The sequence below is a fragment of the Schistocerca nitens genome, chromosome 5, assembly GCF_023898315.1.
Source record: "Schistocerca nitens isolate TAMUIC-IGC-003100 chromosome 5, iqSchNite1.1, whole genome shotgun sequence".
Lineage (NCBI taxonomy): Eukaryota > Metazoa > Arthropoda > Insecta > Orthoptera > Acrididae > Schistocerca > Schistocerca nitens.
The window spans coordinates 587039011-587064790 of NC_064618.1; the positions used below are offsets into that span (position 1 = coordinate 587039011).

The 25780-nt window shown below is 37.1% G+C and overlaps 1 protein-coding gene across 1 annotated transcript; it reads right to left on the minus strand.

Moving 5' to 3' along the window:
• Window positions 1-11964: 11964 nt before the first annotated feature.
• On the minus strand, window positions 11965-25336 carry LOC126259848 (phosphoglycerate mutase 2). The gene is made up of 4 exons (XM_049956903.1): window positions 25138-25336; window positions 24635-24867; window positions 12592-12856; window positions 11965-12472 (listed from the first exon to the last, which is right to left on the minus strand). The coding sequence occupies exons 1-4, from the start codon at window positions 25271-25273 to the stop codon at window positions 12306-12308; spliced, it is 801 nt and encodes a 266-aa protein (XP_049812860.1). The 5' UTR covers window positions 25274-25336; the 3' UTR covers window positions 11965-12305.
• Between the last annotated feature and the right edge of the window lie 444 nt (window positions 25337-25780).

Sequence of the window (25780 nt, forward strand, 5' to 3'; positions counted from 1 at the left end):
TGAATAATTTTATTGTACCTGTCAAACATTGTAGATGGAGGTAAGTCCATAAGAGCACACAAAATATGTGCACTTCTGTACCCTTTCCCTATACACCTCACAGCATAACGAAGTTTAATACTTGTGTTATGCATTGTCTGTTTAGTTACGGCCCAAGTATAACCACATTCGCTTAAACCACAAAAATTACAAACAATTCTTAGCTTTGATGCACAATGTCTTCTAGCACATATCTCCAACGACCTTCACGCCACTATTGCCATATACCTTACACTGCAAGGCTTTATTTATTATTTCAGATAGAGCAGAGTTCAACAATAATACAACCTGAATGAATAGTTGGTGTCTCTGTATTGTCAGCATTAATACTGTCAAACCCGTTGTCCAAATATTTCAGTTTTAGTTTCGAAATGGTTGGATTAGTTTAAACTGATTTAAGTGTTGTGCCACATTGTACTTCAGTATTAGCAATGTTAATCCATTTGGTGGGCCAATTTCCATAAAATTTATGTTGTTGAACACCTGACTCCTTAGTTCTTCCCATTGCTTTCGAGTGCAATAAGAAACTCTTGCACACAATAAGAAACTCATGCACTCAATTATCCCATTGTAACCAAAATACTCGCACCAAACAATGACTAAACACACTGTATGAATGAAAGACAAGCAACAGTAAAGTTTTCGCAGGTTAGCCAACTTCAAGGACTAAAGAGTCATAAAAACGGAAGAAATGAGAGAAAAACTATTTTTAACAGAGCTGACTGTGTGCCATGGGGATGTCATGTGTGCAGTAACTTTTAATTTTGGTACTTTCTGTGGCCCATTTTCCTGTTAGTAAACTTTCTCTCATTCAGAAAACTACAGAGAATATTTTAAGGCAAAAATTAAAAAATCGATTTTCTGACAGTTATCCACGTACAAGTCCCCTAAAGAGTAACAACATAGATGTCTTACATTTAGTGTAGCTGACCAAAGAAAGACGAGTCAGCCCGACAAGCAACTACCATAAAAAGAAGTGGCGAATGACATTACCAGCATTCACCTTACTCAATACTGACGTAAATCCAAAGTAGGCATCTGCTTTTGAGGACAAAACAAATACTAAATATGTTCTTTGCATTGGCCTATTCTTGGTGGGATGCATACCCTGCCGAAGTGCTCCTCGTATACCAATCGCAGGAGCCACTTTGATTACATTACAGTGTGATATTTGAATCACAGGGGCATCAGGGGTTGCCACTTGCCAAATTGGACACAGAAAAACTGCTCCACTGCATTAGGAGCTGTTGGAGGAAGGCCTTCAACACTGACCAGTGTTTTTATATGTGTGGTGTCTGTTCATTCGGTTATGTCTAAAAGAATAGATCATACATTCATGATTCCACAGTTGTACCTTTACATGATGAAAGAGAAATGATGACACAAGCCGCGTACGGGCTTTGAAAGAATTCAGTGGCGACAAGTGGAAACTTGTACTGGAACAGGACTTGTGACAAAGCAGGTCGTTTCTTTCCAGCTGTTATGTTGTTCTTCCCCAAAAATTTTTATTTTGTTTGCAGATATTTCAACAATGTTATTTCTATGACAAAGTGTGCAGTACCAAAAATCTCAAAATAGTGACTCAAGGCTTAACTAACTTGACTTCATTAACCATTGCACTGATTTGGTTAATTAGTAGTCATTGGTGTATCTAACAGCCATGCAAACTACAACGACCAGTAATTTCAAACTTCGTTGCCATTGTTCGTAAGTAAACATATACTGGAAGTAATATCCACACCTATATTTTAATTAAAATAATATTGAAGACAGCATTGTATATGGAATGTGACAGAACTTTGATTGTATTCTTGTGGTATTGATAAAAGGGACTTCACTGTTAATAAAATAATAACTATTGTCATCAATGACATAATTTAATACTTTGTAAAAAATTATATCTCAGACAATACACATTTAAAAAGATAATGAAAATCTCAATCTTTTGTTATCTATGATTTTTGTAGAAAAATAATCCTTGTTCGAACTGTTGTACTAATAGGATGTGACTGATGTCTCTTAACACAGAGGTCAGTAAAAAACTGTACTTAAGTATTGTTATGTTGCTAACTGATATTTGAAAATTGTTGTTGTTGTGGTCTTCAGTCCTGAGACTGGTTTGATGCAGCTCTCCATGCTACTCTATCCTGTGCAAGCTTCTTCATCTCCCAGTACCTACTGCAACCTACATCCTTCTGAATCTGCTTAGTGTATTCATCTCTTGGTCTCCCTCTACGATTTTTACCCTCCACGCTGCCATCCAATGCTAAATTTGTGATCCCTTGATGCCTCAAAACATGTCCTACCAACCGATCCCTTCTTCTAGTCAAGTTGTGCCACAAACTTCTATTCTCCCCAATCCTATTCAATACCTCCTCATTAGTTACGTGATCTACCAACCTTATCTTCAGCATTCTTCTGTAGCACCACATTTCGAAAGCTTCTATTCTATTCTTGTCCAAACTGGTTATCGTCCATGTTTCACTTCCATACATGGCTACACTCCATACAAATACTTTCAGAAACGATTTCCTGACACTTAAATCTATACTCGATGTTAACAAATTTCTCTTCTTCAGAAACGATTTCCTTACCATTGCCAGTCTACATTTTATATCCTCTCTACTTCGACCATCATCAGTTATTTTACTCCCTAAATAGCAAAACTCCTTTACTACTTTAAGTGACTCATTTCCTAATCTAATACCCTCAGCATCACCCGATTTAATTTGACTACATTCCGTTATCCTCATTTTGCTTTTGTTGATGTTCATCTTATATCCTCCTTTCAAGACACTGTCCATTCCGTTCAACTGCTCTTCCAAGTCCTTTGCTGTCTGACAGAATTACAATGTCATCGGCGAACCTCAAAGTTTTTACTTCTTCTCCATCAATTTTAATACCTACTCCGAATTTTTCTTTTGTTTCCTTTACTGCTTGCTCAATATACAGACTGAATAACATCGGGGAGAGGCTACAACCCTGTCTCACTCCTTTCCCAACCACTGCTTCCCTTTCATGCCCCTGGACTCATAACTGCCATCTGGCTTCTGTACAAATTGTAAATAGCCTTTCGCTCCCTGTATTTTACCCCTGCCACCTTCAGAATTTGAAAGAGAGTATTCCAGTTAACGTTGTCAAAAGCTTTCTCTAAGTCTACAAATGCTAGAAACGTAGGTTTGCCTTTTCTTAATCTTTCTTCTAAGATAAGTCTTAAGGTTAGTATTGCCTCACGTGTTCCAACATTTCTACGGAATCCAAACTGATCTTCCCCGAGGTCCGCTTCTACCAGTTTTTCCATTCGTCTGTAAAGAATTCGCGTTAGTATTTTGCAGCTGTGACTTATTAAACTGATAGTTCAGTAATTTTCACATCTGTCAACACCTGCTTTCTTTGGGATTGGAATTATTATATTCTTCTTGAAGTCTGTGGGTATTTCGCCTGTCTCATACATCTTGCTCACCAGATGGTAGAGTTTTGTCATGACTGGCTCTCCCAAGGCCATCAGTAGTTCTAATGGAATGTTGTCTACTCCCGGGGCCTTGTTTCTACTCAGGTCTTTCAGTGCTCTGTCAAACTCTTCACGCAGTATCTTATCTCCCATTTCATCTTCATCTACATCCTCTTCCATTTCCATAATATTGTCCTCAAGTACATCGCCCTTGTATAAACCCTCTATATACTCCTTCCACCTTTCTGCCTTCCCTTCTTTGCTTGGAACTGGGTTGCCATCTGAGTTCTTGATATTCATACAAGTGGTTCTCTTCTCTCCAAAGGTCTCTTTAATTTTCCTGTAGGCAGTATCTGTCTTACCCCTAGTGAGACAAGCCTCTACATCCTTACATTTGTCCTCTAGCCATCCCTGCTTAGCCATTTTGCACTTCCTGTCGATCTCATTTTTGAGACGTTTGTATTCCCTTTTGCCTGCTTCATTTACTGCATTATTATATTTTCTCCTTTCATCAATTAAATTCAATATTTCTTCTGTTACCCAAGGATTTCTATTAGCCCTCGTCTTTTTACCTACTTGATCCTCTGCTGCCTTCACTACTTCATCCCTCAGAGCTACCCATTCTTCTTCTATTGTATTTCTTTCCCCCATTCCTGTCAATTGTTCCCTTATGCTCTCCCTGAAACACTCTACAACCTCTGGTTCTTTCAGTTTATCCAGGTCCCATCTCCTTAAATTCCCACCTTTTTGCAGTTTCTTCAGTTTCAATCTGCAGTTCATAACCAATAGATTGTGGTCAGAATCCACATCTGCACCTGGAAATGTCTTACAATTTAAAACCTGGTTCCTAAATCTCTGTCTTACCATTATATAATCTATCTGATACCTATTAGTATCTCCAGGATTCTTCCAGGTATACAACCTTCTTTTATGATTCTTGAACCAAGTGTTAAAATTTAGGCAATGGCGGGGATCGAAACCGGGACCGAAGACTTTTGCTTATGAATCAAAGACGCTACCCCTAGACCACGGGAAAATAGAGTTTGCATGTTACTGAAATGAATCTTCTTTGAAGTTTTATATCATTGTAATTCACATCCTATATAAATGCTAAGTTTTCTGCTCAGCTTCCAAAGAGTGCAGCCATTAGTGCTATTTATTTACAGCACAGTTTATTGGTAAATAGTAAATATTAGTGTCTCATGAAACATTGAGAAAATTTTTAAAATGTTAATGCATATAGTGAAAGTGATAAAAGATTTAATATATATTATTTATTATGAGTAAAATACAGCTTGAAGCAGAATCGATAAGTGATTGTCTTATGTTAGCCGCCATCTTAGTGAAATATTGCAGCGGCAGTTTTAAATTGATTTTTTATACAGACTTTAATGTTGTTGGTTATCATTGCAATAATAATTGTGTGCTAGTGGTTGCCAACCCACTCTGAGCTAATAAATTCCAATTAGACTGAACATATCAAACTTCTACCGATGCGAACAGCATCTTACGTGATATAAATTCTTGTCTGTTGATGTGTGAGGCCTTGTAATTTCATAACAACTTTTATGAAATATTTCAACAGAAAAATACATTAATGTTATGTACTTGTGGTATTGTGTGAGAAAACTGTTCATTTTGATTAAATGGAAAGTGTTGCCACCTCTAGATAACAGTAGTGTTAATTCTAATAAACTATCTGCAACTAGCAAAGAGTCTTTGAAACAACAGCACCAAACTTACTACAAATCACTCGTTTAGTACAGATTACTTATCATACATTTAGCTTGTTTGTTGGTTATAAATGATTACTTTTGTGAATGAACTTAGTGACATTTACATTGCTTGACAGACAACATTGCTACACATTCCCAGATGGAATTTCTTTAACAAAATAATATTCATTAGCCAGTAAAAGCAGTGATTAAATAAAACTTCATGTTATATTAGTCATAACTAACTAATTTTATTGTAATCTGGCTGAAATTGTCCAACTCAGCACAAGCAATTACACCACACGCCACACCGACTGCTAACTTTCCAGATGAAATAGAGCTAAGGAATACATAAATAAGTGAAGTATCTATACAGCGAATGCTGGAAACATATTGGCAGGTTTTGCACTCCTTTAGTTTCAGAGTAATTAGCATTTTTACCTAAAACATTGTTACTGAAATAGAACACCATACTTTGGCAAAGTAGACAGTATAATTCAGTAGCCATTATTGTTGTATCTAAAAGTCCACATTCAGAAGAATCTCTCTAAACCATTCATGGGCACTGATGACCATGCAGTTGAGTGCCCCACAAACCAATCGTAGTCGTCGTCGTCGTCAGTGTAAACTTGTAAAAGGAAAATTTGATGAGCCATTTTAGTCAATCTGCCGTGGGTTTGAAGTGAGGAATATCTGCGTCCAAAAAAGTACTGCACAAGAGTTAGCACAAATTACAACTAGTATAATGTGCAGAGTTTTATCTAAACTTTGCATCTGGGAGATCAATCTAATTCAGTGACTGCTTTTAACAATTGATTGCATTCTTGCAATTCATTTTAGGAACTTCAATAACCTTCAATAATGCATTCTGCAGACTGTGATAATAGCATTGGACTCTGAACTGTGCTATTTCCAAATTATAGTTGCTGTGCACATCATTTTCAGGTTAGATTGATTGCTAGACTTCAAGGACTAATTTAAGAATGTTAATCAGCGACTGGATTAATTAAATGTCTGACAGGTGTAAAATTCTTCGACTTCCACGCAAGGTTATTGCATTGAAATGGTTACATTACAGAACATCAGTCAAATGACATATGTGGCCAGGTGTTTATTTGTGCGCAAGTTATAAGAACAGACCATCTGTCCATAAACTGTAGGTTATTGAACAACAAAGTACAGTTAAAGTGTTTCAACTGCAGATCTGGTGTAAACCACATCATTTAAAATAGTCTACTTCAAACAACCACTTTTCAGTCAGATTTGACAGAGGTGCCACTACCAGTTGCATATTTGCACGGGTAAATGTGACTATGCTTTAGGCTCTAAACTCAGATTTCTCACTTTGAGTGGTTGCCTTAACTGTTTTGGTTATTCAAACATGCTTCCTCTCCTACTCGAATTCCCAGCTTGTTGCACGCTACTCCTGTAGCACCCCACTGACCATTACCCTCACTGCTCGTAGCATCTCACATGATTCCCCTAGGAGGTCAGACCTCGGGTGCATCCACACTGAAGATATCATGAAATATGACATGTCCAAAAGAACAGACACCATGCATTCCTGATTCTGCAACCGTATATTTCCACAATCAAAGAGAAATACCAATGTCAGCCTCATGAGGATGAGAAGTTTGCTCTGATAGCCAAAGCAATTAAGGCAACCACTCACATAAAACGGGAAATTGTGTTCGAGGCCAGGTCCACCACAAATTTTCACCTGTTGCCAGTGAATTATTTCAGTGCTCTCATGCAGCTGATGTTGGTAATCTTCTTTTGACAAATGTGCTACTCTTGGAAAAAGAACTGCCTCTTCCCATGTGGAGCCAATGCTTGACGAACAAATTTATATAGACGAGAATACAAACTCTGGAGGTACCCCATAGCTAACAAATTAATTACTCCTCTTTAGTCTTTGTCATGAAAAATGGGAGAAGGTAAAATAGTTTTCAGCATTACCCAACCTCATGCTGTGGCCCAAATGGGTAGCAAGTAGACTAAGGAAATAAATATATATTGAAAATTATGAACTTCAACATGTTTCTTTTCTAACTGAATGTGCATTTCAGATTCAAGAGTCATCTCAGAACTGTTTTGAGGTACTGGGAGATCATAGCATTTATCTGCTGGAAACTGAAGTGAGCCGAGTTCAATTTTTAATTGTCAGTTCAATTTAAAATGTTGACCCCTATGTGGTCGACGGTGGCTACAGCAGAAACTCAACACCTTCCACCATGTGCTTGGCCCACCAGTGAGACTGATTAAGAAAACAAAATCATCACTCAATAAGAAATATTTATTAGAATATCTACATAGATTCATAGGCTACAACTCTATATAGTCACCACCATTGTTGATACATTTATCGTAATGTTGCACCATCAATTGCATGCCCATTTCATAGGAGCCTGCCACTAACGTTCGAAGCCACATCACACCAGTCTGCATCTCAGCGCCATCATGTTAACATTTTCCTGCCAGAAAATGCTTTACAATCAGAAGAGATAAAATTCACTTGGGACAAGATCAGGCATGTAAGGTTGATGGCCCAAGATCACCCATCCCAAAATCCCAACTGCTTCAATACATTTTATGTGATGTTGGCTGTATGGGACCTTTCATTTGTCATGCACAAGCATAATGCCTCTTGTCAAATCCACATCTTGTTCTGGATCAACCCCCCCCCCCCCTTCTGATGTTTTAGTGACTGACGATACCGATCAGCATTTGTGGTCTACCCTCACCGTAAAAACTCACAGTAAGACACCACATCGACCCCAAAACACAATGCACATTATTTTATTTGACAGTCTGTGCTTCAGTTGGTCTTCAAAAGTGAATCACTATGCTGCCACTGACCAGGTGGTGGTTTTGTTTCTGGTGTGACATGTGACACCCATGTTTTAGTCACAGTGACAACATAGTTGAGAAACTCTTCACTTTTCTCTGGATACCACTGTAGGAATGTCAATGCTGCAGCCAGACATTTAGTTTTGTGTTCATCTGTCAGTTGCTTTGGCATTCATCTTATACATAGTATGCAAACCAAGCCACCAGGAGACAATTCCATGTCATAGTGAGCAAGACATCTGGGGGAAATGATGGAAGTTCAGAGATTGTGAAGCGCCCATTCTGCAAAATTGCTAGCCGTACACTTTCATCAGTTCTGGTGTTACCAGGTACGGCCGGCCACAATGATTTTTGTTGTGCATATTAGATCATTCTTCAGCGAATTACCTCCACCACTGTATGACTGTACTGTTGCTTGTGGCACAATTGGAGATGAGTCTCTGCTGGAGATTGCTTCTGAGCGCCCAAAAATAGGATAACTACGCCAACATCACAGTAGGTGGGACTTAATATCAGAGCAGCCATTTTATCCTATCACTGTGCGGTAGCCACTGCAGTCACACAACAAACCATACTGCATTATATCCTATCACTGTGCGGTAGCCACTGCAGTCACACAACAAACCATACTGCATTATTCATATATACCGCCTCTACTCCTGTGTGCCACTGAAACTTACTTTCTGAATGCACCTTGTAAATTCGTCATTACATGAACAGCTTCACATGGGACCAACAAATTTATCACTATACACTTCAGACGAGATACAATACACCGAGGTGAAACAACTCATTCTGAGTGGCTGGTATTTTACAGACTTCCTTAAGATACATTACCCACTATCAGAGGAACAGGAACTTTGTGATATATTGGTGGCACATAATAAAAAAATAGATTCTAGCAACACCACATCAAAACAAATATAAGCATTGCCTTCACTGAAAAAACATCCAAAGATAAACTAAACCATGTACCTACAGAATCTACAGATTACTGCAAGGGCAGCCAAGATTTTGGCTTGCGGGCCATGCCGGGCCTAAAGGCCCGAGTGCTCAGCCTTGCTTCACAACACAACAAATATCTGAGAAATACATTTCAGCAACTTGCCAGGTGAAATCGAGCTTATTTGTCATGTGCAATCTCCAGATGCGCTAGTTCTGCAGCATCATAGGTTCAGTGGATCTTTTAAGGACTGGTTAGAAACCAGCAACAAAGAGATTTAATCCATGAGATGTGCCTGAACAGCACAATTTTGATAGAAACTGTACCCAATTGTCCACCCCACAGTTAATTTTCACTTATAATTACCAATGTTATACTCCATTACAGTATACTGTATGTTTCTTTACAGATAATTGTTTTTATTACAGTTTTATACCAAATAACAATTAGTTATTTACAAGACATTTCATTTCAGAATCTACAATTTAAGAAAAATGTAAGGAAAAGTCAAAGGCTCCTAAGCACTGAAGCAGCAGTGCACTGGCTGGCCTCAAGATAAATTTCATGAAAGAAATTTCACAATGAACAATGAAGGAATCTGAATGCATAGAATGAAAAATTGTTTTTACATTTTCAATGTAATATTACAACCTATCACCTTAAAATGATGAAATAAGGGAATACCTCTCACTGGCGGTACTTAAGTGTTAATTTTTGTATAGAATAATTAACAATGTCATTGAACAGTGGCCCATAATCTCTACAAATAAGAAGGAAACTTACACCTAAAGCAGCCAAAATAGTGTTGAAACCTCTGCTCGGTACCACAAGCAGTTCTGAAGTGGAGGGCTGGGATTAATCTCTTTTGCGACATCTAAATGACCTCCAATTACAACATCCTAGTCAGGGATCAGAACCAACAATTAACTAAGACAATTACACCACACACCAATTACCACTCTGCAAGGCTTAATTAACACTATACGTGTTTCACTATGTGCTCAGAAAAGCAACCCTGGTCAACTTCATATACACTAAGGTATAACTTCATATGCAGACCAACAACTAAATACAGCAAGTAAGCCATTTTAATGAAAATAAGGTATCACGCATTAGCTCCACTCCAATTCAAACTTATCTGAAGGACCCCAAAGATGAATCATAAATAACCATTGACAAGCTAAAGAGAGAATCTCTTAAGGACCCCAAAGATAATTTGTAAATAACCATTGAAAAGCTATAGAGAATCACAACACTAATATTAGAAGAGACTTCATCTCTCACTGGCTACTCCCGTGACTGACGCTACTTAACAACTTCAAGAACCAGTGAGCCCCTGATAAACCTAATCTGAAAACCCACTGAAGCACAAACAGACATAAGAAAATTTTGGTGACCCAAACCCATTCAATTCTCTATGCACTGCAATGTAACCATAAGCAATGTCACCCCCATTATTATTTACTAGCAGTATAAGGAAATACTTGCAACCAAAGGCAAGCAAGCCTCTTCAACAGACATGCTTGTATGGGAATCAACATATCACCAAAAGTTAAATTCTTAGCCTCTACTTGTATTTAACACCAGCACAGAAACTTGCAAACACTGGCAGCCAGACGCTAACCGAGGTAATTAACAATCTCCGACTGAGCAGTTCTTCAAAGCACCTCCACCAGAAAACAAACACATAACAACTCATAGCAATTCTCAAAGACGATGTGTCTATCACCCACCAGATATGCCACCCAGAAGATTCTGTCCAACTTGCCGCCATTGCTCACCAGGCCGCCCCTGGCACTCACCTGCCTAACGTTAGAGGGTGCTGCCACTTATCCAGTATGCAACAGTTTGAAGCAACATGTCTTAAATTAATATTGTAGCCCACCAAGGCAAAAGGTGAAAGACAAACTTGCAAGAAAGGTCATACAGCACGATGTACTGGGGAAAGTAACAGTTTATATTACCATACTTCGAAGGAACAATAATTGGCACTAAATGTGTTTACTGGATCTTTAAACTGAATTTTTTATTTAAATGTCAGATGAGTTACTTAAAGCCTACACACAAATCACCATTTGTTGTAACCAAGTGTTTCTATATCCTTGGGCAGGATATAAATAACCCCCTTAACATGAGACAGTTCTACAATCTAAATTGAATGTGAGCACTGAACGTAATTAACAGCCCTTATTCTAATTGTGTAACCTTGAAATGTGATCAGACAACCTATTCTATTTCTAGGCAGCCTCTAAGACAAGGCTTGCAGGCCTTTAACTTGGCTTTATTCCAAACCTGCTGCTTTGATGTAGTGCACATGGAATACGCTGTGGTCCATTATAAAAGCTTATTCTTACGTTATCTGCCAGATACTGTGAAACTCTGTATAATTACTATAACAAAATTTGATGATTTTTGGAACTTACTGGTGAACCCATTATGTATCTCTCATGACAAGAAGAAAGTTTTACTATTTTATAACTGGCACATATGACATACTCATCAAAATTTAAGTCTCTTAAAGATCTAACAAATGTGTGTTTCTTACAAAGAGCAAATTTCAGCTCCAATGTGTCTTCATCAGTGATTAAGTAGAATGTATCTGTAATTAGTGTGTGAATGAGAATCTTATCAACCTGAAAGATCCCTCTTGAATATATTACAACATATCAAAATTTCAATACTTAGATAAACTTTACTGCCAAGAAAAGAGGACATGGAGGAGAAAAATGTTGGAGGAAACTGGACTACCCACAGAACAATTAGTCAAACACTGCTCAGTGTGTGTGTGTAAGGAATCTTGTATATGAAAGCCCCAATAACTGCACCTTTAATTAATGTGTAAGCCTACTACACAAATGCTTAAATATTTTATGCATGATTTATGTTCAATCTGAAATCTTTCATTATCAAATCAGAAACAGATTACTTGAACAAGGGCAAAATAGTAGATAGAATGAAACCACAAGTAGTGTGACATCTTTATTATGCAATTAAAATTAATATTTCAACAGGTAACATTTATTTTACCTCTCACTATTCTGGTCTTACAATTTCTCTATCTACCAAAACGTATCTGGTAGTATATATTTTACATGACAAAGGTTTTAGTAGGTGTAGTCTGAAGAGCATAAAAAATGTATCAAATTTATTCTCAACAATCCTTTTTTTCATAAATATCAATTATGAGACAGCAGCTCAGCAACAGGTTTTAATTACGCCTTCAAAATTCCTAATTTATCATCACATTTCACATACATACAATAAAATAAATAAGTTACCTTTTATAATTTACATAAGTTAATAGATTTTATTTCGTTTTTCCTTGAGCTGCAACTGCTTCCATTGCTGCTTTCACTGTAGCCTCATCTCCCAAAAACTTCATCGAAACAACTGGTTTTAAATTGGCATCTAATTCATATACAAATGGTATTCCAGTTGGCAGATTCAGACCCATAATTGCTTCATCTGACATTTCTATAAAAAAAAGATATTTTGAAATCAAACTGATGGTACAAACAAGTAACAACAACAACAGTACCATTTATGCAGCAAAATTTGAGGAAGACAAATGTAACTGGGATATTTATACTCACCATCCAAATGTTTTACAATTCCTCTTAAACTATTTCCATGAGCAGCTATCAATATTCTTTTCCCAGCTTTAAGCTGCGGCACTATAACATCATTCCAGTATGGCAATGTTCTTTGAATTGTCAGCTTCAAAGATTCAAACATGGGAAACTCTTCCTTCTTAGGACCATTCGCATATCGAGGATCTTCCAATATTGTCTTGTAATACGGATTTTCTTCATCCATTGCAGGGGGAGGAACATCAAAGCTTCGTCGCCATATCTGCACCTGTAGTAATATAATTAGTACTGCAGACCTGAGTGTTAATAAGACAATACACAACTCTCACATGGAGGTGAAGTGAAATTCATGGTGATGAACAGTATATACAGTAAAGTGCTGCGTGTCCAAATAAGCAAACATGAAACATGAGATGGGGTGAACAGCAGAACTATACAGGCTGCCCACACAAGTAAAGATGGTCAAGGATAGAAGTCCTGGCCAAATTGTGGGTAATGTTTGAATTTAAACACTTCAATGTGTGATTACAACCAGCACAGGCTTCTTATTTGTGGTTTTTATCGGTAACCATGGAGTGAGAAGGAGGTACCGCTGTAAGAAGTAAAACAATGTGTACACACTGAAGAATGGAAGGTGTCCCAAGTGTCATTTGGAATAAATTTCTGTTGGTTGTAGATGACAAGAAGTCTACTGGGTATGTATCATGCATCAACTGCTCTACATTATAATGTTTCCAGTCTGCTCCTTCAGTGATAACAACGCAGTAATAAAAGGTAGTATTTCAGTAAAGTGTACTGCAGTGTGGACTCAAGATATGAGACCTTTCAATGCTGTTTCTGTTAGAGGCTACAAAGAACTAGGCCAACAATTAATAGATCTGGGTACATGTTATGGAGGAGTCAGCATTTCATATGCCACATCTCTCTACTGTAAGTAGAGATGTCAAAGAACAGGCCGATGTAACTTTGAACAGCATAATGCCTTTCACTATTGCAGAATTTAGTAACAGAAAAACAGCTTTTACAGCATAATAAGCAGCACACTAGCTTCAGAGATAGGAAGGTGGGCCAGACCAATAACGAATCCACATAGCAGATTGATGACAGTTGCAGATAACCAGCCAGCCTGAGAGTTGTTTTTGACAGTCGCCCCCAATCGTTAAGGCAAATTCTGGGATCTTTTCCACCTCAAAGAAAACAATAAACAGATGAAATACATTGTAGTTACCCGGTACTGTCTGTGTACAGACAGTGATCCACTATTTCAATGAATGTTTATTTTTGTAAGATTGCATATAGGAAAAAAGATAATTTAACAAATACAATTTTGAGCAATATAATAGGTACTACACAGTTGAATTATAAATATATGTCAGTTTCAATCTAAGTCACTGGCTTTTGCCATGCACACACTGTTCTACATATTTTATACCTCTATAAACTTCTACGAAAGTTACCCATTCCAGTACTTTTTATACTGACTAGAAGTATTACATAGTGTTTTCGACTGCAGTATGCACAGCACAAAATGACTGTGTGTATACATTAGCCTGGACATCGGCAAGCAAGATGTACGAGACAGGCGAAATACCCTCAGACTTATAGAAGAATACAATAATTCCAATCCCAAAGGAAGCAGGTGTTGACAGACGTGAAAATTACCGAACTATCAGTTTAATAAGTCACAGCTGCAAAATACTAACGCGAATTCTTTACAGACGAATGGAAAAACTGATAGAAGCCGACCTCGGGGAAGATCAGTTTGGATTCCGTAGAAATGCTGGAACACATGAGGCAATACTGACCCTACGACTTATCTTAGAAGATCTACTCACATCTACATCCATACTCCGCAAGCCACCTGACTGTGTGTGGCGGAGGGTACCCTGAGTACCTCTATCAGTTCTCCCTTCTATTCCAGTCTCTTATTGTTCGCTGAAAGAAGGACTGTCGGTATGCTTCCGTGTGGGCTCTAATCTCTCTGATTTTATCCTCATGGTCTCTTTGCGAGAGATACGTAGGAGGGAGCAATATACTGCTTGACTCTTTGGTGAAGGTATGTTCTCGAAACTTTAACAAAAGCAAGATAGATTAAGGAAAGGCAAACCTATGTTTCTAGCATTTGTAGACTTAGAGAAAGCTTTTGACAATGTTGACTGGAACTCTCTCTTTCAAATTCTAAAGGTGGCAGGGGTAAAATACAGGGAGCGAAAGGTATTTACAATTTGTACAGAAAGCAGATGGCAGTTATATGAGTCGAGGGGCATGAAAGGGAAGCAGTGGATGGGAAGGGAGTGAGACATGGCTGTAGCCTATCCCCGATGTTATTCAATCTGTATATTGAGCAAGCAGTAAAGGAAACAAAAAAGTTCGGAGTAGGTATTAAATTCCATGGAGAAGAAATAAAAACTGAGGTTCACCGATGACATTGTAATTCTGTCAGAGACAGCAAAGGACTTTGAAGAGCAGTTGAACAGAATGGAAAGTGTCTTGAAAGGAGGGTATAAGATGAACATCAACAAAAGCAAAACGAGGATAATGGAATGTAGTCAAATTAAGTCGGGTGATGCTGAGGGAATTAGATTAGGAAATTACACACCTAAAGTAGTAAAGGAATTTAGCTATTTGGGGAGCAAAGTAGAGAGGATATAAAATGTAGACTGGCAATGGCAAGGAAAGCGTTTCTGAAGAAGAGAAATTTTTTAACACTGAGTATAGATTTAAGTGTCAGGAAGTCGTTTCTGAAAGTATTTGTATGGAGTGTAGCCATGTATGGAAGTGAAACATGGACAATAAATAGTTTGGACAAGAAGAGAATAGAAGCTTTTTAAATGGGGTGCTACAGAAGAATGCTGAAAATTAGGTGGGTAGATCACGTAACTAATGAGGAGGTATTGAATAGGATTGGGGAGAAGAGAAGTTTATGGCACAACTTGACTAGAAGAAGGGATCGGTTGGTAGGACATGTCCTGAGGCATCGAGGGATCACCACTTTAGTATTGGAGGGCAGCGTGGAGGGTAAAAATCATAGAGGGAGACCAACAGATGAATATACTAAGCAGATTCAGAAGGATGTAGGCTGCAGTAAGTACTGGGAGATGATTAAGCTTGCACAGGATAGAGTAGCATGGAGAGCTGCATCGAACCAGTCTCAGGACTGAAGACCACAACAGCAACAACAACAACAAGCTTTCTTATATTTTAGACATGTCACTTAACTGATTGCTTTTCTTTACTCCATTGTAATGAATCGATGCATTAAGTTGCATGGTATAACAAAAATCTGTAGTTTATGTAAAAATTCTGATAATCTATTCATATTCTGTAATGCACACTAAGGTTGACTATCAGATATGGATTTGCATAGTTATTGTTTGCTACAGAAACTTTTTAAACCAGAGCCTTATATCATATAAACTTCACTTTTGTTGGGATATTTTGTCTCAGTCGTATTGTACACTAGCTGACAAACCTGGCAGTACCCAGGTATTCATTTTGCCAATTTTCTATTAGAAACAAAAATGAACGGTGTTTGTAAAGTGACATTGAAAAACTCATTTCTATTTATTTGTGGAAACACGTTTGAAATAATGTAGTACACTATGTGAGATGCTTCCAGACAGCTTCTGTACACTGGGTGCAAACGCTTTGCTTGATTACAATGCGATTCTGTACGCATCCCCATGGCACAGCTATCAATGGCTATTATTTTCACCTATAGATTCACACTTCACAATTGAAAGCTGTCAGAAGTGCTGCCGGGCTTCAGGGATTTCCTTATAGTAACCTGACTGTAGGACTTTCTTAGTAGTAAAAAATAGATGTATTAGAACTTCACACATGATGCGGCATTTTTTAACAGATTTCAGTGTTTACGAGTGCTCTGGATCTTTGTGTTGTACAATAACAATTTAGTAGGTACACTTAGTGGCATATGTGGATACTATCTGCAAAATCTGCAAATAGTGTTAGTAGTAGCAAATGCACAATGCACCAGTTTTTCACACATCTCAGTGTTTATGGAGTCTTATCTCCTGAACTATGATACGCAGATGTTCTTATGACCACAGTGATAATTGCCTGACAGAATGGGATATCATGTACCATGTTTGGCTGAAATCAGTCCAGTGGTTTAAGAGGAAATGTGGAATGTACAAACATAAATAGATTTTTATAATATCTATTGATTTTGGCTGTTCTACACATCACGGCAATTGCCACTATTTTTGTTTATTAGTTTTCTATCTAGAACATCATAGATATGTACGTTGACACTGCTTACTGATAATGAGTGCATACATGAGCCATCTTAATATTTTGTGTTATACCATTACACCAACGAAATCAATTTTTGACACAATAATTAAATTGGATAGATTAAAAAATCTACTCACCAAGCAGTGGCAGAAGAAACACATAAAAGAAGGTTGTAATAAGGCAAGCATTTGGAGTCAATTGCAATTTTAACCACTTTTTGTTTTCATTTGTATATTAACAATTATACTACTTTAAATTGTATTATACTTTGCTGCCACCTTCCTCATCTTAATGTCAGTCAGTCTGTTTATGACCAGCTCATGGAAGCGATTACTGTCACCATACGGCATGGCTATTACCGCTATCACTTTGAATGTATAACAGTGCCTCTATACTTCCAGTATGCTTGTGTTACAAGCACAAGTTCAGAGGTATGCCTTTAATGTTTTTCATGTAACTTTCAAGCTATTATCTTTTGATTCATGGCATGACTGGCTTACATTATGATATGTCTACATCAATTTTATGTCAAATTTTGATAGCTGATGTATATATGCTTCATAGCTGACATTCCATTGCATTGTTAACAGCCTACTGACAAAATATCCACATAGGCCTATCTAACACATGGCTTTTTATGTTTTAGTATGTACAGTTCAATATGTTTTTTAGAATATTTTGTAAATACCATTGGTGTTAGGCAGTTCCTGTCTTGTTACCCTCCATTTCAGCCTCTCTCATATATGAGAATGATCAGAAATACTTTAAACTAGTAATTATTTTCATACACTACCTTTGCTGTTAAACATTTTCCAAACAGTTAAAATTCCATCACACAGAGATCAGAGTTTACACAATTCACAGACACGTCATGTACGCAACTCCCCTCCCTCAGGTAACTGAAGACCGCATCAACAGGAAGGGTATTCGGCTGCAAAGTTCAATTCAGTAAATTTGCCAAACCTTGAGTAATGTGTACCTGAACTAGGTGGGATTAACACTCAGTCAAAGAATGAAGAACATTAATAAGAAATGTGCTTTGAGAGTTTCGTTTGTACAATCAGGTACACTATTTGACACTTACAGCACATTAAGTAAATAGATTTCTCTTGAGAATAATTTATTTACAGTCAAATCCAGAGATTAAGGAGAGTAGTAAATATTACGAAAAAAATAGCATAGAGAAAGGCTCATTGGAATGTATCGCCAGATGTGTTGTGTAACTGTTTTTGTCTGACTAGTGTATTACTGTAACTGAATAGACTCCTTGTGCTACTTACTGTATTAACACAGCACACACACACACACACACTTTCAATGTAGATAACTTTGGGTTAAAGACAGCTCAAACATTGCAGGAACAATAAATATTACTAAATTCATTTAACAGTACACAAAGTACGTGTTCTCATCTTAGCATTCACACCTAAAATCTAGAATGTGAGTTCCACCATACTGGAAAACTATTCTAGAGTCCTTGCTCTCTCAGTTGCTATTTTAATGATGGACAATTATTCCACTTACAGAGTGCAGGGACATGATAATATTATTGCACGATGAATTATGCATTTACTGAAACCATTAAAAGAGACCACATAAGAATTAGAATGTGAGAAAGGATTCACAATAGAGGTCTTTGATTTCACAAGCCACAACAAATTTGCAGGGACATCAACAATGTCTGAAGTGAGTAATTACAGCAATTAGAAGTATAGTCTCATATGAGGAAAAGACAAGATTTGCGATTACTAGTGTGACTTAGGTATACGATTACTTCCAAATAAAAAATTGCCTCATTCCTTTGTCTTTCTATGACCTCAATATTAATAAATGAAAAGCTATATGTTATTAATAAATCACCATAGCCTATTAATTACAGACTGTCACCAATCTATTGCTTATCAACAGTAATTATTAATTTTCTTTTCTAGCAAGCAAGTGAAACTGAAGAATTCCAGCTATAAATACTTGATGGTTTGGTATGATTCCTTTATTAGGTCAGACTTCAGCTGAAGTATACGTAGATGTTAGCAGCTCTTGTACTGCATGTGATGTTGGCAGTTCCTTGACATTGGCAATAGTTAATCAGACGATAGTATACAGTAGCTAATATCAATCTCTGACTAATGATTTTCCGGCAGGAGATATGAACTAATTATATTTGTTTTTGATATATAAAGCACCATAACAACTTCTAGTGATCTGTTTATCTGGAATTTCTGTGGTGACTGAAGAAACAAGATGTGCTGATGCAGCATAGCCCAAAGCCCATGTGAAATTACTTTAGTGTTGGCAAAGCCAATGAAGCCTGACACAAAAGATTGTCATAAGTTGACATGTAATGTAGGCAGACATGTTTGTCTTTGCGATAACCTGCTTATATATCGTCCTTCCGATTTAGCTGACAATTCTGATAATGTGGTTAAATTATTACCGAACTGAACAGATTAACAGCTAACTTTATTGTCAAGGTACAAGAAATTATGATTGAGCATTCTGATGGGCTACCTACATACGATTCCTGATTAATTTTGTTGATTTGCCATGAACTGCCCAACTGTTACAAACAGCAACACAAAACGGAAAAGCCACAGACACCATAAGTGCACCTTTACCTCAGTACCCTAGATTTCAGAGATATCATTTAGTGTGTATGTATTTTCCTGTTACTGACAAGCAGAATAAATCTTCTGTTCATATATGAGTCTTGTCTATCTGTGACCATACTGGGGAAAATAATTTTAAAAAATGCGAACTATTATCTCAATTATTTTGGCTGTGTGTGTTAGCAGTAATTCTTTCGCTAGCACATGGATTTAGTTCAAATGCAATTCAACTACTCGCGAGACAAAATGCCACTATTTCACTAGATGTGTTAAACCAAAATCGTAAGCACTGACTGCATATTTGTACAGCTCTTGGTCCTGACAGCACTTCAGTACAGGTAAGCACATTCTTTGCAAATCTCAAAAATCTGTTAACACGAGTTCTGCACTATCACCATGCAGTTGTCAGAAGTTTTTGAATGGGCATAAAAAATCCGAATACACTCCCAACAATGAACTGAGCACTTATGAAAATGACAAAAGAAGGTGATTTGCATAAATCGAGTTTTACTCTAACTTGAAGAGGCAAGAACAGGCATTATCTAAGGGCACTGTCACAAACATCTACATTTATACTCTAAGCTACCACATTGTGTGTTGTTGGTACACCTAGAACTATCATTTCCCCCTTCCCTCATTGCAGACGCGAAGCCTCTATGTGAGATCCAATATCCATTTTTCTCATCATCGTCATTTTGCAATTCTTCTATGAATTTCAATCATAAATCATTCTACTATTATAAGAGTCAAAGTACATGAAAACGAAGCTGAAGTCGAAAAGGGAGTGAGACAGGATTGTAACCTAATGTTATTTTATTCATAAACTGACTGAATGTAAAGTAAACTCTTGAGGAATGGAATCAAAACTTTGAGGTTTGTCGATTACATTGTCATTTTATTGGAGATGACAAATGTCTCCCGATTTTGGTTATTCCCAACAGAAACATTACTCCATGTTTATCACTGAAAACAAGAGATAGCTACTTAGTCAAACTACAATGAAGTAACTTTTACATCACCAGAACACACTTTTTTTCCATTCAACTGCACTTTCCTTCAAGTGCCAGATTGTGGAGTCATAATTAAAACAAGTATTTTTGCCAGAAAAACAGTAGAATAAGACCACACACCTGTTGCTTTAATTTCCTTTACATGTAGTCAGATTTGTCATGTTAAATTTTATGAAAGTTTGAATTACTAGGTAATAGATAGTAGGAGAGTTTGGTTAATAGAAAATAAGGATTTTTGATTGAAATGTCAGCTTATTTATACACAGAATAAAATGTGGACATAATAATGGACACTAGTGAAGTCTTGCAAAACAAGGCTTCAGAGAAAAATCTCCTCTCACTTTTAAATATATTTCAACCTGTCCATGAATGCACTGTAGTCCTCCCATTCTCCTTTGCCATGGTGAAAGTAGTAGTGAAGTGGGTTGGGTTGGCTTGCTTTGGGGAGGAGACTAGACAGCGAGGTCATTGGTCTCATCGAATTAGCGAAGGACGGGGAAGGAAGTCTGCCATGCCCTTTCAAAGGAACCATTCCGGCATTTGCCTGGAGCGATTTAGAGAAATCACGGAAAACCTAATCATGATGGCCAGATGCAGAATTGAACCGTTGTCCTTCCAAATGCGAGTCCAGTGTGCTAGCCACTGCGCCAGTAGTCAAGTGAAAATGAGAGATGGAAAAAAAAGTTAACTGATATTTCAAAAGTAATCACCACAACTTTTAATAGCAGTATCTCACAGAGAGGCAAGATGTTCAATGCCTACACAGAATATTATTTGCAGTTGCCTATGGAACAGTCACTGTATCCAACTGTGTACCTTTTCAACCGAAACAAGTCTCTTCAGGGGACCAAAAATAAGGAAATCGCTTGGGGAGAGATTGAACAACCTTGACAAGTGTGGGTGGGTCCACTTGTTGCTAAGGTTGTTTCTATTACACTGCAGAAGTTTTGCTGGATAGCCCTTATACATCTTCCATAAATTCACAACCGCTCACCACGCAATTTCCCCATTTTTCTAGCCCTGAAGAAAACAATTTGTGGCCAGAGATTTGCTTTGAACAAAGAGGAGCACATGGATGCAATGAAAGTTCTGGAAGAAACCACAAATATTTTTCCACGAAGGCATTAACCGTTTTGTCTCACAGTGGGATACATTAATTACTAGTTACACTGTTCACTTTCGAAATTATATGTAGTTTTTGTGCCTTTTTCCATTTGTCTCATTTTCATTTGATTGCTACTTATAGATCAATTAATTCAAGAGTTGCAACTGAAGAAAGATCAGAGAAATTATGAGAGTTACAATTCTTGAGAGCCAACCACGACCATGTACTTCAGGGAAATGTCACCAATGATTGGAGGCAATGTTTCAGAAAGGTAACTTCAGTGTGATGTATGCTCCCAACTCAAACACCTCAGTCACAGTGTCCTGCTTTATAACATACCATTAGAGCATGGAAGTTTTGTCCATTACATGTACTACAGTCCTTTACAGAAGCTACAATGGCATAGTCATGGCCATATTCTAGAAGCTTCCTTCACAATTTGCCCACGATATCGTTCTGAACAATAATAAAATTACAACCTCTTATTAAGTAGAACATTTTTGTGTTTAAGGGTAAGCACATTCATGAAAAATGTCTACTATTTATTATTCAGATGACAGATCATCATGAGCTAGTGTCTAAAAATGTTTGTGTTCATTGAAATATACTCAAAGCTGGATATTCAAACAATCACGCAACAATATGTTGACATTGAAAGTTTATTATGCACCTCTCCTCATAAAAAAAACTCTGATCTGACAATAAGGGAAAAGTGGGACTTCACAGTGCACATGTGGTGAGTCAGCATCATCAACTCTTGAAAACACCGGAAAGAGATACACCGGATCAGAGGTAGGTGTTTAAAATTTTCTTGTGATCAATATATACAAAGAAGCAAAATCATCTTGTTCTTGTAACAACTCAAACAATGTCAGAGCCTATAAACAGGTAATGTGATAACATCAATAGTTTACTGTAACTTTCATGGTACTATTAACATCACAGCTCTAGAGGCTCTTCTACTTAAATGAAACCAGAGGACATGATATGTATCCCCTTTTCAATTTTAGCTTCTGTGAAATCAATCCTATTTTTACTGCAGGTGAAGACTGTTACAGAGAAATATACCATAATGTTATTTCAACAATAACTTATTAGCATTGAAAACTTACCCCACCAAACTTATCACTGATCTGTCGATACCATTAAGACTTGCAAAATGAAAATCTATTTTTTTCAGGTGTCCACATCAAAGAGAATTTAAACTGTAAAAATCACATTTTGGAGCTCCTAAAACAGCTTGGTTCAACCACATTTGCACTTAGAATCATTGCAAATCTTGGGAGGATGAATCATTAAGTTGATAAATTTTCATTCAACCATATCAAACTTAACATTTTACAGTAACTCATCTTTAAGAAAGCTTTCTTTGCCCGCAAATGTGATTTAATGTGTGTGTCCATCCACTATTACCTTGTAGACACCTATTTATAAGGAGCTGGACATTTTTATTGCTGCTTCACAGTATACTTATTCCATCAAGTTCGTTGTAAATGATCCACTGCAGTTCAACAGGAACAAAAATTCATTTTTTAAAATAATACCAGAAGAAAAAATGGCACTCATTACTCTACATTATGGTTTTCTTTACCATGTTATATAAAATATCTGACAGACAGCAAACTTAAGTTTGAAAACAAACTGCAGAAGCTTCTCCTCGACTACTCTTACTCCATAGAAGAATTTCTGTTATTGCAATGTGCGAAAGGTGGTGGGTAGAAACTACTAACTCATGACCAAAAACTTAATAATAATCAAAAACGTATGAATGTTCAGCGTGTAGCCACATTCACAAATAAAGGTAACTGAACTCTCTTGTTCCATGTCATTACAATTTACTGTGCATATGATCCATGGAACACTAACACCATCCCTTCATAATTCCAAATTTTGTTTCTCAGGTGTGTTTTCTTTCTATAGTTTCTCAGTATATTAGAAACATTAAAATGACATTTTCACTGTCAGTCATATCTAAATGAGGTAGAAGATACAGCTGTCAACCAAGGCATGGTTCTATTGGAAGTAGTATGCTCTAGTTCTGGTTTAACCTTCAGACTGAGTTAACTACTTACGAAGGATTAGCAGATTAATACTGACTCAGAAGTCATGAAGTAATTTTATTTTCATGAGCGAAAAAATAAGTGAGACAAAAAAAAAAAAAGGAATAAGTGAAAAATATTACGGCCAACTAATAATTGTACCCTGATATTTGGATTTGTAGGTTGAAACTTAACCACTTATACTGAGTCATGCCTGATTTGAGACTCCCTTTTTACTGAAAATCACTAAAAATTCATTGATGCATTTTAGATAGGGGCAATATGCCAATTTTGGATGACATTGGCAAACTCAATTCCATGGCTGAAACATTGTGTTTAAATAATTGCTGCATGATATTTTGTTTTGACACAGTGTTGTTAAACCAATTTTCATTACAATAAACCAATACGGCCTTCAGTATTCAGTACTGTTGACACTTTAGGAGATGAAAACCTTATGATGAATAAGGAGATGAACTGAAGACCGTTTGGGGACATTGCTCAAATTTTATAACAGTGTTTGGAGCTAATGTGAAGCAAAAACCAAATTTTAATAAATTAGGGAAACAAAGAGTTAAGAACTGTTTATAGTAATATTTGTTCACAGAAAAGCACAAGCAGCAGACTTCACTTATATATTCATATGACCACACAATGTTTAGCAACAAAAATTTTAATATTTTTTGAAACAACATACGGATTAGGTATTACAGCAACCATTATACGCAAGATTAACTATGCAGAATCTATCATTATGATAACCCTCGCGTTAAAACAGGCAGAGCTATGCCCCTAATACTTTCCTGCAGCCATTTTGAGGTATCATATACCTTTAATGAAACATTTGATGCGAGCTGGAATTAACTTCCTATCATGCACTGAAACTAAGCCAAAACTTTACCAAGTTTATGACAACTCATTACCGTTCAAAGTACTTTAAAAGAGACAGTCTCTCTAAAAATTCAAGATTCCTGTGGGTAACAAATGTAACTATCAATTTGGACATTATTTGCATTTTTTCCGACATACCTGCTCTTCTCCATACTTTGCAGCTGTCTCTGCTTTATTGAGCCCCGTGAGTCCGCCATAGTGCCGCTCATTTAAACGCCATGTCTTTTCCACCGGCAAATCTGTCTGTCCAATTTCTTTCAGTATGGCTTCAAGAGTCTTTTGCGCTCGGGTTAAAACTGAAGTATGGGCGATATCAAACTTATAACCAGCATCCTTTAATGCCTTCCCTGCGTTTGTAGCTTCTTGCTGACCTGATTTAATACAAAAGAATAATAAACACGACACACACATACACTGCATGTACAGGAAGACAAGGGATAAAAGTACTGCTATATTCCAATAATTACACACATTTATCAGTGAATCTATTAATCTATTACTAATATGTCCACGTAGCGCAACGCGCGGCATCAGCACTTCTTTGCTTATTAGCAGCTCACATGAACCTGATTCACTTCTCTACAAAACTTAAAAGCCGCTAGTGTCAAGTGTCACGTACATCAATTTGTGAAGCATCTTACCTTTCTCACTCAAGTTGGCATCATACCATCCACAGAAGAGATTTTTCTGATTCCATTCGCTCTCTCCATGCCTCACCATAACAATCGTGTATTTTGCTTGTTTTGGATCGGTTTTTCCCGAGCAAGGGCACGACATCCTGCTGCTTTTTGAATGACCTCTGCAGACACTGAGCAAGGTCGAACTTCGTGAAGTATCGCATATACAGAACCTCCGTGCAAATGTTATCATTGTTGAACTCGAAATCGGTGGAATCGAAAATATGCTCAAGGTTTCGAATCAACTTCCATATTTATGTATTATATAGTTCGATAGCAATTCAAAGCTACAATAAAATATAATTAAAGAGGCGTTAAGAATAATTTTGGAAAAAAATACAATCATAATACCTCTTAGCATTTCTTGAAACAATTGATGCTATACATGTATATTTCCGCTGCGGCATTCCATGTGTAAAACGTGATCTCCAGAGGTAACTGCATTTCCAGACATATACCGTAATTAATAATTCAGTAAAGCTTTAAAAACATGCCAGATAACTTCATCTGGAGTGTTTCAACACCTAAGAGAGTATTTTTATAATTTGTTTTCTTTTCGTGCGAAGGCTACTCCTGCCCTTGACAAAATCACGGATATAGCAACGTT

Excerpts from the sequence above, each read along its gene's own strand:
- LOC126259848 (XM_049956903.1), bottom strand. The coding sequence starts at position 25,273 with ATGTCGTGCCCTTGCTCGGGAAAAACCGATCCAAAACAAGCAAAATAC. Across the intron at positions 24,868-25,137 it reads TGCCAACTTGAGTGAGAAAG|GTCAGCAAGAAGCTACAAAC; the intron begins GTAAGATGCTTC and ends GTATTAAATCAG. Across the intron at positions 12,473-12,591 it reads AATTGTAAAACATTTGGATG|AAATGTCAGATGAAGCAATT; the intron begins GTGAGTATAAAT and ends TTTTTTTTATAG.